The following is a 17,500-nucleotide window of genomic DNA, read 5'->3' as shown; positions in this document are numbered from 1 at the left end:
TCTCGAGGCCGCCGCCATGTATTGTCGTTCTCCGCACCTGCTGTTCCACACCTCCCCTGCGGAGATCTAGGCGAGGAGTTAGGTTCGTGGACCCCTATCCGGTGTGTTAAGGCATAATCATCTGCCATGGTGGCTGCGTCCCACAACTTCGGTACTTTCTTTTCCTGCAGGTACACTTTGATGTCCTCGTGGACACACTGTTGAAATTCCTCCACCAGCATCAGGTCACGCAATGCTTCGAAGTCGTTCCCGACTCCTTTTGACTCACACCACCGATCAAACATATTTTCTTTCACTCTAGCAAACTCCGCATGGGTCTCACTCTCCCTCTTCCTGGCATTCCTGAATTTTTGCCGGTAAGCTTCCGGAACCAACTCATAGGCTTTGAGGATGTGCTTCTTCAATACCTCATAATCTGCACATTGGTCCATTGGTAGCGCCGAATAAATCTCTTGAGCTTTACCCACCAGCACACTTTGCACTAGTATGGTCCAGGCCTCCTCCGGCCAGTTTAACTGTCGAGCCACTTTCTCAAAGTGTGGAAAAAATTGAGTGACTTCCTTTTCACTGAAGGGTGGACCCAGCCTCACATGTCTGCCCACCTCCCAGGTGTTCTGGCTAGGTGTCAACCCCGTCAGCAAGGGTGGTACCTCTCCCCGTTCTCTCATTAAATCCAGCTCCTTGAATTTAACCTCTTGCTGAAGCGCCAGATCACGTTCCTTCAACTCCCTTTCGGCTTTTCTCTCCTCTGCTTCGAGTTCTCTGGCAGCTCTCCTCTCCTCTGCTTTTCTCCCTTCTAACCTTTCCTGGAGTTCTCGTTCCACTCTCCTTTCCTCTGCTTGTTTATCTTCTCTCCTCTCTTCTGCTTTCCTTTCTTCTTCTGCTCTTTCCTTTTCTGCTTTTCTTTCTTCTTCTGCTCTTTCCTTTTCTGCTTTCCTTTCTTCTTCTGCTCTTTCCTTTTCTGCTTTCCTTTCTTCTTCTGCTCTTTCCTTTTCTGCTTTCCTTTCTTCTTCTTTTAACCTTTCCTGGAGTTCTCGTTCCACTCTCCTTTCCTCTGCTAGTTTCTCTTCTCTCCTCTCTTCTGCTTTCCTTTCCTCTTCTTTGATCCGTTCCTGGCTCCGTAATTGCAACTCCAGTTTCCGGAGCTCAACGTCTTCTGGTTCTTCGGGTAGCCATTCACAGGCTAACTCGTCCCATGTTTCTAATCCCACCATAGACTGTATCACCGTGGTCTGCAACTCTGCCTTCCTCACATTAGTTCGGACCTCCAAGTTAAAATGTTTGGCCAATTTCAAGAGGTCCGTTTTTAAGTAACGCTCGGAATTGTGCCTCACTAGGGGTTACCGCAAAGTTCTGTGCCACAAACGCCATGGTGACTACTGGTGGTAACACCTGTTAACCTTCACCCAAGACTTTACCACAATTTCCCAAAAATTTACCAATTAATAATTAATTAATAAATTTTAATTAATAAAAAATTATTATTTTATTATGTTATACAATTTTAGATCCCGGAATTCAATTGGACGAGCCCCCAAAATTAGATGCAGTAGCGTTGTTCAAGTTTTTCCGTCATTTTGTCAAAAACGAAAATCCGACGGCGCTCACTTACATGTCCTCACTCATCGGCGGTCTGCCGTCGAATGACAGCTTCTGCAGGTGGGAAAAAATTCACGCTTGCGCATTAGGATCGCCTACATACGTGCACCAATCAACGCCTCCCTAGCTTCTGGTTTTTTTTACGCACGAAAAATAAAGGTCGGATACTTTTTGAACACAGTAGTATATATATATATATATATATACATATATATATATATATATTATATATTATATATATATATATATATACAGTATATATAATCTCGCAGTGTTAAGTGTGGAAAAGTTCTGAGGAGATTGCGGCTGGCTCAATAGCGCAGTGGGCTGTTGACGCGTTATCAACGGAGGTCCGTGGTTCGAGCCCCGCATTGTCAGAATTTTTTCACATTTAGCCCCTCGCAGGAATTTGAATCCTGTTTATAAAATAATATATGTATATACACACATATATATTTCTAAAAACGTAAAGAAACAACTCATAAAAATATTTTAGATAATGTAAAGGGATGTAGGGATGTTACTTGTTCTCAAAAGTCAGGCTTTAATAATGAATTTATTCCTTTACTGCTCAGTGTGCTACCATGAATCATAAGTTGCATCTGTCAAAATGCAACTTATGATTGTAACTTATGGTCAAAATGAAAAAAACTTTTTAAACTCCAAAATCTGATATTGTGTCATCGCTGGTGGGACGTTTTGCCAACTTTCAACCTTTCAACTTTAGGTGGCAAGCTTTAGCATTTGCAACGGCACGCCATCGGCTTCGTGTTTGTTCAATTTCATAAAGTCTTTTGGTTGACCTGTGGGTGAACCACCTGGGTCATGATGCAGGGAGGCTCAAATCCCATAAAGTAGGATTTGAACCCTAGTTTCTTTGTTTTTACTAATGTCCTTGTAATTCATGGGAAAGTATTCTGAAGGCTACTTTTGTCTTTTTCCTCAATATGATTCGGTCCAAAGGCTTGCACATAAACCTTGAATGACTTAAAATTAAATACACTACAGAAAAAAAGCTATATAAGCCACATAATGTATGCTGCCTGCCCTTTAAGTTTGCTTTCTGCTTTTGAATGTTAATTCGTGTAAATCGGGAAATGCACAACTTTGTATTTTGGGAAGAAACTGTGCACGTACTCGCAGAAGAACACAGACATCATTTGGGATATGTTGTGTGTAGCGGAGCTTATTTTGCAATGTGCATGGGAAAATGAACATTCCCACCCCCCCCCCACCCACTCCTTTTTGCTGTGAAAGGTGTGGAACTACAAGTTGCGCCGCTGCCTCTTCACCCTGCTTGGTCATCTTGACTACATCCGTACCACCTTCTTCCACCACGTATGCTTCCTTTCTTTTATATAAATGATGTTTCAGGTTTCCTTATGACTTTGCTTGTTTGGTAAAACAGATTATTATTTTCATCCATTTCGCAATTGTTATTCTCTGGTTTTTGGTTTCGATTTAGAGAGAGATAAGAGAGATTGGTATGAAAGGAAGGGAAGAGGAGGTATACCATGACCAGACCACCTTTAGAGGCCATTTTTCCCGCAGAGCAGGGGTTGGCCTTTTTGGGCACCTTGGTCCCCTTTTTGAAGCAATGTTTTATGGCCGGATGCCATTCCTGCCACCAACCCTGTTAGTCGCCTTTTGCGACACATAGGGAATTACCAGTGAACTGGTACTCAATTTGCCGACCTCGGAAGGATGACAGGCTGAGTCAACCCCCCTGGCGTTAATTCAGCAATCAAACAGGATTTGAACCCAGGATCCTCGGATCCCAAGCCGGCACCCTAACCGCTAAGCCAATGCCAGGCTTAAGAGGAGGTATATCATACTAGATATTTATTGTCTAACGCTTGTTGCTTGTTCCCTGTACTGCTAATTGTCTTGTGAATCTGTTTCTATGTCTTGTACGCATGTACTTGGTCCTGTTGTACCTCAATTTTGCCATTGGTGACAGGTACAGATGGCAGTGTTCTCATCTCTACCTTTGCTTCTCTCTGGTCTGCACTCTTTGGCTACCTCCCAACAACCTGGAAGGGTATGGTGGGGCTATCCTCAAAGCTGAGGGAGTAGTTTGGGGACGGATGTACACTCCTGCTTTATAATATAGATAAGTAGCAAACATACCCATCCCCAGAGATGGGAAAAGCCAGCCACTAGCGAGAATAATCACAGAAGATGACAGTCGGGCATTGGTCTAAGGAAATTCAATCATTCCTGTGGTGCTCGACTTCGCTAAAGGTGGCGCTATTCAAACCAACTGCAACTTCATGCTATGGGGATGCTTTTCAGCGATGAATGAAGCCAAATACAGGCAAATCCTTGAGGGCAACTTGCTTCAAAGGGCAAAAGACCTTAGATTGCAGCAAAGATTTATGTTTCACCAGGACAATGATGCCCAAGCATACAGCCAAAACGATACTAAAATGGCTTCAGAGCAAGATCGTGAAAGTCCTTGAGTGGCCCAGCCAAAGCCCAGACTTGAATCCCGTTGAGAAAGACTTGAAGATTGCTGATCACCGACACACCCCATCCAAGGTGACAGAGCTTGAGCATATCTGCAAAGAAGAGTGGGAGAAACTCCCCAAATACAGATGTGCAAAGCTGATAGACGTACCCAAGAAGACTTGAAGCTGTAATCGCTGCCAAAGGCATTTCTATGAAGTATTGACTCAGGGGGGTTGAATATTTATGTAAATGAGATATTTCTTGATTTCATTTTTAATTGCTTTGTAAAAATTTGAAAAAAATAAAAAAATTGTGTGTGTATATGTGCGTGTGAATATATATATATATATATATATATATATATATATATATATATATATCCATATATATATCCTTGAGGGCAAATCGCTTCAATATATATATACTGGGTGTTTCAAAAAGACGGACCCAATTTCAAAGCAGTATATTTCACGATGGCAACATGTTACAATTACACAAAAAGTTACAAACGGTTTAATGAGTTATCAAGTTTTACTAACCATTTTATAAATGCTCTATGTGCGCTCCACCTGCTGCAAGGACAACATCGAGACGACAGTTGAATTCGTCCCAAACGTCTCTCAGAGTGTCTTCTTTCACTGAAGTCACCGCTGCCGTGATTCTGTTTTTGAGGTCATCGAGATTAGTGGCTAATGGTGGCACAAAAACACGGTCTTTGACGTATCCCCACAAGAAAAAGTCGCAGGGTGTAATGTCTGGGGATCTTGGGGGCCAAGAGTGTAGCGCCAAGTCTTGGGGTCCCGTGCGACCTATCCAACGTTGAGGAACATCGCATCACTAAATTCTACATGCTTTCCTTTGTCACCTGTACGAAGAGCCTGTACCAGTTGCAACCGGTATGGCCTCATGATTAAACGTCGCCTTAACACACGCCAGACAGTCGTATGAGGGATCGCAAGTTCTCGGCTGGCACGACGAGTGGACTTGCGAGGGCTACGCAGAAAACTCTCTTGAATTCTTCTCACGTTTTCCTCTGAAGTTCGTGGTCGCCCTGCGCTCTTCCCCTTACATAAACAGCCTGTTTCCTCAAATTGTCGGTCCCAACGACGAATGCTCTTTGGCATTGGCGGATCAATCCCAAAACGCCGTTGAAACGCACGCTGCACTGCAATTACGGATTCAGGCTTTTTTTTTTTTTTTTTTTTTTTTTGTATACAACATCGAGGCTCGTGAAAGAGCGAACATTAATCACACAGAAAGACAAAGACACACAAAACAAATAACATCGGGAGCGGTAGACAAGATGGGGAGAGAGGGGGAAGGACACAAACACAACATTTGAGAGCAGGGACCGAGAGACATGGAGACATCGAGAGAACTGTGGGAGGGAGAGGGCTTTGGGGGGGAGGCATGGGAAGGGGGGGGGGGGGGTGGGAGAGGTATAAAACATATGGACACTGCCAAGACTTCCAGGAAAGAAGTTGGAATTTCAAACAAGGTGGATCTGGGGTGAATTAGTGGGGGTAGAAAAGATCAAGGTTTTGGATGGGGGAAGATAAGAGATGGTGGTGAACAGCTGTTTTGAAGACCTGGAGGGAGGAGTGTGATTGAAGTGAGTGTGGGAGTTTGTTCCAGAGGCGGGAGAAAAGAGGAATGAAAGAGTGAAGGTGAGCAGAGAGCCGAGATTTCGGCAGTTTAACCATCAGAGGGTGGCTGGCAGATCTTGTGCGACCTGTAGGAATATTTGGGGGACAGAGCACAGAGAGAGCTGGGGGAGCAAGGCCGGAGAGGAGTCGGTAGAAGACAGAAAGACCACCTACCTGCCTGCGGTGAGTGAGTGAAAGGCCCTCAGAGATAGCTTCATCGCGGGAGATTCCAATGATTCTGAAAGCTTTGAATTCAACAGCGTGAAGCCGAGCCAGGTGTGAGGCAGGAGCACCAGCCCATAGGGGAGAACAGTATTCCATTGAGCTGCGGATGAAAGCCTTGTATGTGGTGAGGAGCTCAGGTGTGCCTAGGAAGGACTTCGCACGACGGAGGATGCCCAGTCGGCGACTGGCTTTGGAGGCCAGCTTGGAAATGTGGTTTTCCCAAGAAAGATCATGGCAGATGGTGAGACCCAAAAGCTTGAGCGACAGAACTTCTTGGAGAGGATTGTTGAGAAAGTAGATGGGAGGGTTGTCCAGTCTATCTTTTCGGAGAGACATAGTAAGAGTGTGAGATTTGTCAGGATTGAAAGACATGTTCCACATGTTTGACCAGTCTGTGATTTTGTCCAGGTCTTCAGAGAGTGAGGAGGCTGCAGACTGCCGATCTGAGGGAAGAGGAATGGAGCGGCAGAGAGTGGAGTCATCAGCAAAGAGATACAGAGGATTTTCCAGAGAGTCGGAGAGATCATTGATAAAGACCAGAAAAAGCACAGGGCCCAGCACACTGCCTTGGGGAACTCCAGCCTGAACGGGAAGGGGAGATGAGAGAAATCCATTCAGGGCCACACGTTGACTACGACCAAAGAGGAAGTCCGCAAGCCATGCATGGAGATTTCCATGGATACCATAGGAGGAGAGTTTGGTGAGCAGAGCTGGGTGCCAGACCGTATCGAAGGCACGTGATATGTCAAGGGAGACAGCTCTGATTTCCTGTTTGGCATCGAGGACCTCCATCCATTGTTGAGACAGCAGAAGCAGCATGTCCAGAGTAGAGTGACCTGGTCTGAAACCAAATTGATGATCAGAGATCAAGCCATTGGAGAAGAGGAAAGATTTAATATCCGAAGCAATGATGGATTCCATGACTTTGCTGATAATTGGGAGCAGGCTGATTGGTCTGTAGTTGCAAGGATCTGTTTTTGCACCTTTTTTGTGTAAAGCGGTAATGTTTGCTGATTTCCAGGATGCTGGCAGATGACCTTGAGCAAAGGATAGGGTGAAAAGAACAGAGAGAGGGTGAGATAGAGCGGCAGAGCAGGATTTTAGGACCCGTGGGCTGATGCCATCTGGTCCAGTTGCAGAATCAGAGTCGAGGTTTGACAAAAACTCCTCCACCTTGTCAGGAGAGAAGGTCACAGAGTCCAGGAGCAGTTTGGTTCGACTGGGAAAGGTGGGAACAGAGAGAGATGGGTTTGGGACTAAGGATTTTGAGGCAAACACAGAGTTGAGGCATTCGGCTTTGTCACGTGCGATGTCAACTGTGTGGCCATTTGAGGTAAGGGAGGGGATGGAGGGGGAACAAACACCAGAAACGGATTTGACCAGATGCCACCAGGATTTGGAGGAAGGAGACAGGTTTGAGAGTTCATTCTTGAGTGAGGAGAGATAGTGCTTCCTGGCACTCCTGAGGGTAGACACACACTTGTTCCGAGCTTGGTGGAAGGAACTGAGATTTCCTTCAGTTGGATTAGCCTTCCAAGAGGCAAAGGCAAGTTGTTTCAGGGCAACTGCCTCACCACATGATTCAGTGTACCATGGACGGGAGGAAGGGTAAGACAACTGAAGGCGAGATGGGATAAATCTGTGCATGAGAGAGATCAGTTTGCTTTGGAAGAATTCCCAGGAAGAATTGATGTCAGAGGCAGTGGAGATGGGAGACCAATCCAGATGATTGATGGCTGCTTGAAGACCGTCCCAGTCGGCCTGAGTGAAATGCCAGACTCGTCGACGCTGAGGAGGCTCTCTGAGAATGGCCAGAGAGATGTCCACTTTGACAAGCACATGATCAGAAGAACCGATTGGAGCAGAAGAAGAGCAGCAGACATTAGCAGGGAAGTTAGTCATAAACAAGTCTAGAAGAGAAGATACTCCATTGGCTGAGATCCGGGTCGGGAAATTGACAGATTGTGTCAATCCCAGTGAGTCACAGAAGTCCTTTGCTGAGGTGCCATGACTGGTGAGAGAGGAACCCACACCCAACCAGGTGGCATGATGACAATTGAAGTCACCACATATGAGGAAGAGAGAGTTGGGATGAGTGGATAGAAGTTGGTCCATGTTGTCAGGCAGTGAAATGTAGATGGAGTCATCACTGTTTGGGGGACGGTACAGAACACATATTAACAAAAGGTGGGAGCGGAGAGGAAGCCGTAGCCAGAGGTACTCCTGGGGGTGAGGAGGAGAGAGGGCAGTGCAAGGAGAGTGAGGAAGAGAGTTTTTGATAAAGATAGCCACCCCACCACCAGGCCGAGGCTCAGGTCTATCATACCGGAGGAGGGAGTAACCAGGAAGAGATATTAAGGAATCAGAGACATCTTGAAGGAGGAAAGTCTCTGTTAAGCAGATCAAGTCTGGATTGTCAGAAGCAACCTGTATGGAGAGATCAGTCAGGTTTGAGCGAAGGCCCCGGATGTTTGAGGTCCATACCGTTAATGAAGAGAGAGGGGGAGCATCGGGTACAGGACAGGGGAGGGGAGGAGTAGGGTAAGATGAAGGATGAGAGGGGGAGGTAGGGAGAGCAGTTGTTAGTGTGTCAGCGATTGCAGAAGAGTTCCAAGAAAGGGAAGGATGAGGAGGATGAAAGGTTTGAAGGTGAAGGGATGAGGCACAGAGAGGGGTTGTTTGAGGGGGGGCAGAGGAAAGAAGAAGGTTGGGGTGGGTGGAGGTATGAGATAGAAGGGAGACGAAGTGGGGAGGAGGCAGCTTTGAGGAGGAGGGGGGAGGAGGGAGAATTGGAGAGGAATGGTATGGGGGGGAGATTTGAATGGGAGGGGTTGGGGGGGAGTTTTGAAGGGGAGGAGTGAGGGGGGAGTTTAGGAGGGGAAGGGCAAGGGGGTAGTTCAGGAGTGGAAGGGCAAGGGGGGAGTTCAGGAGTGGAGGGGTAGGGGGGGAGTTTAAGAGTGGTGGGGCAAGGGGGGAGTTTAGGAGTGTAGGTGCAAGGGGAGGGATTTGGATGGGAGGGGCAAGAGGGGAGTTTAGAAAGTGGATGATTAATGAAAGACGAACATTGAAAACAAATTGGGTTTGTTGTGATTTTCAAGTTAGCAATACGGTTCAGAATGATGGAGGAGGGATGGAATGAATGTGAATTTAGACCATGTAGTGAGGGAGACGTATAAGATATTGAATTTCTTTTTTTGAGGTGGAATGAGTTGGAGAGGAAATTGAGAAAAGCCTTTTAAATAGGAAGAAAAACAGCGTGTTGTAAAATACCACTGAGTAAAACACTGAAGTGGAAAGGTTATACATATTTAAATAATATTTAAACAGAACCGTGAACAATCTTATGTGCACAAAAATACCAACGGGGGGAGAGCCGAGAGGGACCACCACGAGTCACGTGAAGGGCAAACGGTGGATGGCAAGGAGTTAATGGGGGCGGGGCGAACAGCACACCTGGACAGAAAATACAGGATGAGTCAACAGTACACGTGGAGAAAGGAAAATAAATGTTTTTTTTGTTTTTTTTGTTTGTTTGGTTTTTGGGGGTGGGGGGGGGAGGTGGGGATTTAGAACGTTAGACAGAGTATTATGTTCGGGGTAGAAGGGAAAAAAACTAAGAGCCAAGCAAAACACGATTAAGATAACAAACACCGACGGGGGTACAACTACAAGGCCGCACACGAGGAGCAGAACACGATTAAATAATTACAAGTTACAGGAAATTCAAACCAAAAGTAACTATAATCAAAACAATAACGCATGGACGATAAAATAATGAGTTGAAATTTGACAATCTATCTGGGGAAATGGGGGAGAAACACGTGGTCGAAGAACGAACGAACGAACGAACGAATAAGAATGAATAAACGAATGAGAACAGAGAAGGAAATGTTTTTTTTTTGGATTTTTATGAGTTGTGATTTACACAAGGAAGAGGGCTATGGGGTGAAAAGATTGGGAAAACAGAGAACGAAAGTTATTGGATCACAAAAACACGGACCGCTGAGAGAAAAACAAAGCCTCAAGGTTGTACAGTGTTCACTGTACAACTACAAGGCCTCAAAACACGACCCGAATTAACACGATTTTCAATACAGGTATGAAAGATTTGCACCGAAAATCTTCGTCGGGAGACAATATATACACCATAAAATAAATAGTTATAACGAAAATACAAATGGGAACAATTACTTAACTTCGATTTCGATGGATAGCATGGAGAGCTGAGAATAAACGAACCCTCGCCAGCAAGACCGGAAACGGAAGTCCCTTGCTGAAATGCAGAACGCAAAACGCCTTGTGTTGTGGGGTCGCCATCTTGCGAACGACTGAGGATAGAGGCTGTTGGTGCGCTGGGAGAGGCATCTAGCAGTGGTCATTTGAAACTCTATGCCCCGCCATTTCAAGTAGTAAGAGTTTCATTTATGGGCGGCTCGTGGTTGCAGAGATATAGCGATTTCAAATCGGGTCCATCTTTTTGAAATACCCTGTATGTATATATATATATATATATATATATATATATATATATATATATATATATATATATATATATATATATATATATATATATATATATATATATACATATATATATATATTTACTGGGGATGTATTTTAAAAATCTGCCTGTAGTCCATAATAGATTTTGCATTCCTCTGTTATTAGTGCTTGGTGGTTACGTGTGTGTGTGTGTGTGTGTGCGTGCGTGCGTGCGTGCGTGCGCGCGCGTATATATGTATATATATATATGCAGTCATGTGAAAAAGTAAGTTCATCCCATTTAAAGTTTTGACTTTTTCAACATATTTCAACATACAGATATTTGATCTTCTTTTCAACAATATTGATAAAGGTGATATAATATAACAAATATCATCAAACATTATTTTACATTTTGTTGTCCATTGTATAATTTAAATAAACATAAATGCAAATTTCGCATGTGGAAAAAGTAAGTACACCCCTACATTTATCACTACTTCAATTACCTAAAATTAGAATCAGGTGCAAATGATTAGAACATCGTTAGAGAGGATCTTGGAGGAACCCGTCTTATTTAAACCTCAGACATTTCGTTTGGTTTGCTCTTTGTTGTTGAAGTGTGTGGCGTCACCATGCCGAGATCAAACGAGCTCTCTGAGGCCTTCAGAAAGAAGGTTATAGATGCCCACGAGTCTGGGAAGGGATTTAAAAAGATCTCCAACAATTTGAAATCAATCATGCGGACTGTCCGGAAGATCATCTACAAGTGGAGAAGATTCCAAACAACTGCCAACCTTTTCAGGCCAGGTCGCCCCAGCAAGTTCAGCCCGAGAGCAGACCGCAAGATGCTGAAAGAAGTCTCTAAGAACACCAGAATGTCATCACGGGACCTACAGGTAGCTCTTGCCACTGTTGATGTCAAAGTGCACGAGTCTTCCATGAGAAAGAGGCTGCACAACTTTGATCTACATGGGAGGTGTGCCAGGAGGAAACCTTTGCTGTCCAGAAAGAATATCAGGGCAAGACTAAAGTTTGCCAATGAACACCCAGGCAAAGACCAGCACTTCTGGAACAATGTGCTCTGGACAGATGAGTCAAAGGTAAAGCTATTTGGCCACATTACCAGAAGACATGTTTGGCGAAAACCAAAGACAGCATTTGACCACAAGAACCTGATACCAACTGTAAAGCATGGTGGTGGAAATATTATGGTTTGGGCCAGCTTTGCTGCATCAGGGCCTGGGCAGCTCACCATCATATAATCCACGATGAATTCTTCATTGTACCAGCGGGTGCTTGAGGATAATGTGAGGCCATCTGTCGGAAAGTTGAAGCTCAACCGAAGGTGGACTTTGCAACATGACAATTACCCTAAACATACCAGTAAATCCACCAAGGAATGGCCGAAAAGAAAGAAATGGAGGGTTCTGGAATGGCCAAGTCAAAGCCCGGATCTAAATCCCATCGAGATGTTGTGGGGGGATTTGAAACAAGCTGTGCATGCAAGAAACCCCTCAAACATCGCACAGTTGAAAGAATTCTGCATGGAGGAGTGGGCAAAAATTTCTCCTAGTCGATGTCAGAGACTGGTAGACAGTTCTAAGAAACGCCTACTTGAGGTTGTTTCTGCCAAAGGGGGCAATACCACCTATTAGAGCCAAGGGTGTACTTACTTTTTCCACATGCGAAATTTGTCCAGAGCACATTGTTCCAGAAGTGCTGGTCTTTGCCTTGGTGTTCATTGGAAAACTTTAGTCTTGCCCTGATGTTCTTTCTGGACAGCAAAGGTTTCCTCCTGGCACACCTCCCATGTAGATCAAATTTGTGCAGCCTCTTTCTAATGGTAGACTCATGCACTTTGACATCAACAGTGGCAAGAGCTACCTGTCGGTCCCGTGATGACATTCTGGGGTTCTTAGGGACTGCTTTCAGTATCTTACGGTCTGCTCTCAGGCTGAACTTGCTGGGGCAGCCTGGCCTGAACAAGTTGGCAGTTGTTTGGAATCTTCTCCACTTGTAGATGATCTTCCGGACAGTCTAATGATCGATTTCAAATTGTTTGGAGATCTTTTTAAGTCCCTTCCCAGACTCGTAGGCATCTATAACCTTCTTTCTGAAGGCCTCGGAGAGCTTTTTGGATCTAGGCATGGTGACGCCGCACACTTCAACAACAAAGAGCAAACCAAACTAAATGTCTGAGGTTTAAATAAGACAGGTTCCTCCAAGATCCTCTCTTACGATGTTCTAATCATTTGCACCTGAGCTGGTGTACCTGATTCTAATTTTAGGTATTTGAAGTAGTGATAAATGTGGGGGTGTACTTACTTTTTCCAAATGCGAAATTTGCATTTATGTTTATTTAAATTATGCAATGGACTACAAAATGTAAATGTTTCATGATATTTGTTATCTTATATCACCTTTATCTATCAATATTGTTGAAATGAAGATCAAATAGCTGTATGTTGAAATATGTTGAAAAAGTCAAAACTTTACATGGGGTGTACTTACTTTTTAACGTGACTGTGTGTGTGTGTATATATATATACATACATATATATACATACATACATACATACATACATACATACATACATACATACATACATACATATGCTTTATTCCCAGGGAACCCCGCTATAACGAACACCAGTATGACGAACTTCCGGATATAACGAACGAACTTCCTGTCCCCCGCATATTTAATGAGATTCTATTGTTTAACGTAAGGCAAATCAATATGGCTACACCGTCCCGTAAACGCAAGATCTTGTCAGTTGAAGACAAGCTCCGTATCATTGATCGTCTCAGTCTTGGTGAGAAAGCAGCAAACCTTTCCAGAGAATACGGCATTCCTAAGAGCAGCATATCAACGTTCAAAGGAAAGGAAAAGGAGTTACGGGAATTTGTCCACAAATGCAGTAAACAAGATGGTTTGAAGCGGAAGAAAATGCGGCAGGCGAATGACGGCGATCTCGATCAGGCAACATCTGATGTAATTTCCGGACTTGAAACAGCACTTTCCTGCTTTGAAGGGCAACCAGTCGACAGCATTAAAGTTTTACAGCTCCGTCAGCTATTATCTTATGCACGCAAAGAAAACGCCATTTCCAAGAGTAAACAATCCAAGATTACCAGTTTCTTCACGCAGTAAATTGAACATTCGGTGAATATTACATGTACTTGAACATTTTATTTATACATGAACTTTTAAACAATGACACAACAGCAATGCTTTTTAAAGTTTTTTATTCGTACAATCGAACAATAAAATGTACATGAATGAACAATACAAAGAGTTTGTTGTTTTGCATATGAATAGGTGTGATAGTATGGTGATTCGTACGTTATTCAGTATTATGAACACTTTAAAATAACGAACTTTTTTTTATGTCTCCCGAGCAGTTCGTTATATCGGGGTTACAGTGTATATATGTATGTATGTGTATATATATATATATATATATATATATATATTGTTGCGGATATGAGGATTGTGTTTTTTTTATTGTGTTGTATTGTATAGTAAATTGTTGTAAATATCACCCTCTGTAAAATGTAATGATTCCTTGTAAATACCTCCGTAGTGTAAAGATAAAAAGGGCGTCTCGGTAGTTATTCCATAAACACCACATTGCAGGACCCGATAAAACCCTTGTTCAGTAGCTTATATCTTATTATGTGTCTTAGGGTAAGGCTGTGTCTCCCATCTATCTATAATTCCACTAATCTCTGTCTGTGTGTGTGTGTGTATGCGACCGCTGTTTCTCGACAACTACCGGTCCGATATACTTGAAACTTGCCAGGTATATTGCTGGGGACCCGAGGATGTGCCTTTTCAAGGTTTCATATTAATCGGACAAGTAGTTACCGAGCTATGTCCAAAAAACGATTCAACCAATCAGAGAGCAGCGAGCTATCACGTGTGCCGAACGTGCCGAACAGACTCTGCCTCGGACGGCACATTTGAGAGCGTATTCATTTATTTCACGTTGGCAAACTATGTTGGCGTTAAACTATGTTTTAAAACTAATTAAAACTACTTTGCGATTCATCGTAACTGCGATTCGTAACTGCCGTTCGCTTTGGCTTTGCGAATGGACCAAACCATTTCATGTAAATAGAGGGGGGGGATTGTCACCGTACTCGCAAGCCGTTCGCTTTGGACCAAACCATTTCATGTAAATAGAGGGGGGGGATATAATTTTAGATATAGATATAGTACGGGCATGCCCTAGTTAATTTAAATACTCCATTGCACCAAGTGAAATAAGAGTAGATCCCCTTTCATTTCATTTCAATGGCCAACTGCATTTTGGGCAGTTTTCTTCAACCACCATTGGCCACGAGGCAGGGTTGGGGAAGAAAGGCGTGTCTCCACCTCGTCATAGAGGGGAGGAGTGAGCCAGCCCTGAACAACCAACCGAGCACGAGGGGTTTGGTTTGAGAGGGCGGAGGAAGAGCGATCGGGGAGGTTCGCAAAGGTTCAAGGGTGGGGCTATATATAACCCATGAGAGACGCCCCCAAGAGAGATGCGCTTTTACAGAGACAAGGAGATGAGTCTGAAAAGAGAGGTCCATGACAAGAGCTGAGTTGGTCGTCAGGGGTGGTCGGTGGTTGCGTTGGAGAAAGAGTGGTTGGACAAAAGGAAGAGAGAGGAGAGAACCCGTCACGCCAGACCCCCCACCAGCGCGTCGGCTCCGACCGTGATCCGACCCGTGATCCGACCCGTGATCCCGCGCACACGACAGGATTGGTGGCATCAGCGGCCGTCGAGGTCCAGCCCGACGTCCCGTGCGGGATCAAGCTCCAGCCAGCTCCGTGCCGTCCTCCCCCTCCAGCCACACACCTCCTTCCAGCCAATCCACTCTGCAATTCCCCGTGTGAGTCGTCTTTGTTTGTTCTGTCCTGGGTAGGTAATTAAGCTTGTATAAGGAATTCACTGTGTCACCTGCGTCTCATGTCCCTGTACATAATCGTGACTGCTCTTTTTGCTTATGTGTGTAAATAGTAATAAATCCCGTTACTCTTCTGTACGTCTTCTTCCTCTTTGCATTCGGTCGCTTTAGAGTTTTCCAGATTGAGTAGCTGTGGCGCGATACGGCCAACGTTTGGGTGAATCGGGGAAGAACAGTTCGGCCGCGGTTATACTTCCGCTCGGTAAAAAATAACATCCTAATCCGCGGACCGTAACAATATATATGTATATGTATATGTATATATATATATATGTATATGTATATGTATATATATATATATGTATATGTATATATATATATATGTATATGTATATGTATATATATATATATATATATATGTACATGTATATATATATATACAGTGGTACCTCGGCTTACGAGTGCCCCAACGTACGAGTTTTTCGGGATACGAGCCGTCGCTCGGGCGGTTTGTTGCTTTGGGATACGAGCCGAGATCCGATGTACGAGCTCAAAAAATTTATTTTTTTGAATTTTCCGGTTGTGGCTTCCGATTCCGGTCACGTGGTTATCTTGCCGTGAAAGCATCTCTGCTTGGATATAAAACACGCAATCGTCGAAATACATGAGCGAGGAATCTCCTTGCTCCAGCCGGTGACGTCATCGGCGGGGATCCCCGCCTCCAGAGTGGCTGGTCACGTGACCGCCAAAGCGTGTCGCGCGTGCGGGTATAATGAGCTACACCTGTGGATCACGTGACCACGGAAGCACGCCTCGCTTGAGAGGCATAGCTTTCGGTTTGCGTTTTGCTTTATAAGGCGCGATAAATGGGCTTTTGAGTGTTAGCGGTTCATGGCGTTGACGGTTCATGACGGTTCATGACGGTTCATGACGGTTCATGGCGTTGACGGTCAAAAACCCATTACATCAATTTTACCAGGCACTGTACAGTAAGTACAGTGGACACCAAATGCACGGTGGAAGGCTAGAAGTAGAAGATCGTCCAAGACAAGTGAGAATAAGCCATACTTTGGAGATGACGTCATTCGCTGGTCCGATAACCAAAGATGTGGTATAAAAAACCAGGTGAGCTAACAATGCAGCAATGAAGGAATTCGGCCAAGGCACCGGCACACAACGACCTACCTACATCGAAAGACTCAATGCCAATGGTGACAGAAGCCAAGACGGCCGGCTTAAACACCGCCGAAAGACCACGGTGTACCAACTTACGATGCAGAACATCTTGCACTTAATATGATGACAACAGGTGCCATCCTCTGACGTACCATTACAGGTACAGGTACAGTACACGTGAGCACAGAGCAAAAGTTCACTGAAACCGAGATTAAGAAAAAAGAAAAAACACCTCGTGGTCCGTGCTCGATATCCGAGTTTCAATCTTTTCAAACACATGATGCTCTCGGTCACGGTATCTCCTGCGAGCTGCTTCTCCTTCAACCACACAAACAACAACTTCTCCATATCTTCATGGATAGAGGTCCGGAGCTTTGAAATAATCGTAACGCCCTTGGCTGGCGTTATAGCCTTTATGGACTCCTTCTGCTTCAAAATCGTACATATCGTAGAAGGAGTACGATCGTACTGCCTCGCCAAGTCGACAACACGCACACCTCACCTGGCATGCTCTTCTCCTCTGCTTAATAAAACCAGTTTATTTCTTTACATTCTCTTGTATTATGTACAGTATATACGAGGTCGTGCTTGTTTATACATTATTTGTTATTTATAAAGTACATTTTTGTTATTTAAAAGCACCTAACAAAAAAAATTGGTGTTTTTTTTTTTAGGCTGGAACGGATTAATAGCATTTCAATGCATTTGAATGGGAAAATTTGCTTTGACTTACGAGCGATTTGGCTTACGAGCTCCGTCACGGAACGGATTAAACTCGTAAGCCGAGGTACCACTGTATATATATATATATATATGTATATATATATATATATATATATATATATATATATATATATTGTTACAGGTCGCGGACAGATGTTATAGACCGAGCGGTGGTGTAAGACCGCGACCTAACAAAACTCACCCGATTCATCCAGAACTTTGGCCGTATCGCACCGTAGCTGCTCAATGAGGGAAAAGACAAAAACGACGCAATGCAAGAGGAAAAGGAATTAAAA

At 44.2% G+C, this 17,500-nt stretch overlaps 2 protein-coding genes across 7 annotated transcripts in view; one reads left to right on the top strand and one right to left on the bottom strand.

The window, feature by feature from the left end:
- LOC144889833 (uncharacterized) overlaps positions 1-17,500 on the bottom strand; it is a 191,209-nt gene that overhangs the window by 64,087 nt on the left and 109,622 nt on the right. The gene's annotated exons all lie outside the window — the stretch shown is intronic.
- COPA (coat protein complex I subunit alpha) overlaps positions 1-17,500 on the top strand; it is a 123,734-nt gene that overhangs the window by 47,291 nt on the left and 58,943 nt on the right. For 5 of the 6 annotated variants that reach the window (XM_078780412.1, XM_078780411.1, XM_068123006.2 and 2 more), the window contains one exon: positions 2,857-2,937. In XM_078780412.1, coding sequence (XP_078636538.1) covers positions 2,857-2,937 — 81 coding nt within the window. Of the gene's footprint in view, positions 1-2,856; positions 2,938-3,550; positions 3,641-17,500 lie in introns of those variants that run through there. The other variant, XM_068123013.2, reaches the window with a different exon arrangement.

The sequence above is a fragment of the Myxine glutinosa genome, chromosome 1 (genome assembly GCF_964187855.1).
Source record: "Myxine glutinosa chromosome 1, kmMyxGlut1.1, whole genome shotgun sequence".
Taxonomy (NCBI): Eukaryota; Metazoa; Chordata; class Myxini; order Myxiniformes; family Myxinidae; genus Myxine; species Myxine glutinosa.
The sequence above is the reverse complement of the archived record's forward strand: the minus strand, read 5'-3'. Positions and strand labels throughout refer to the sequence as shown.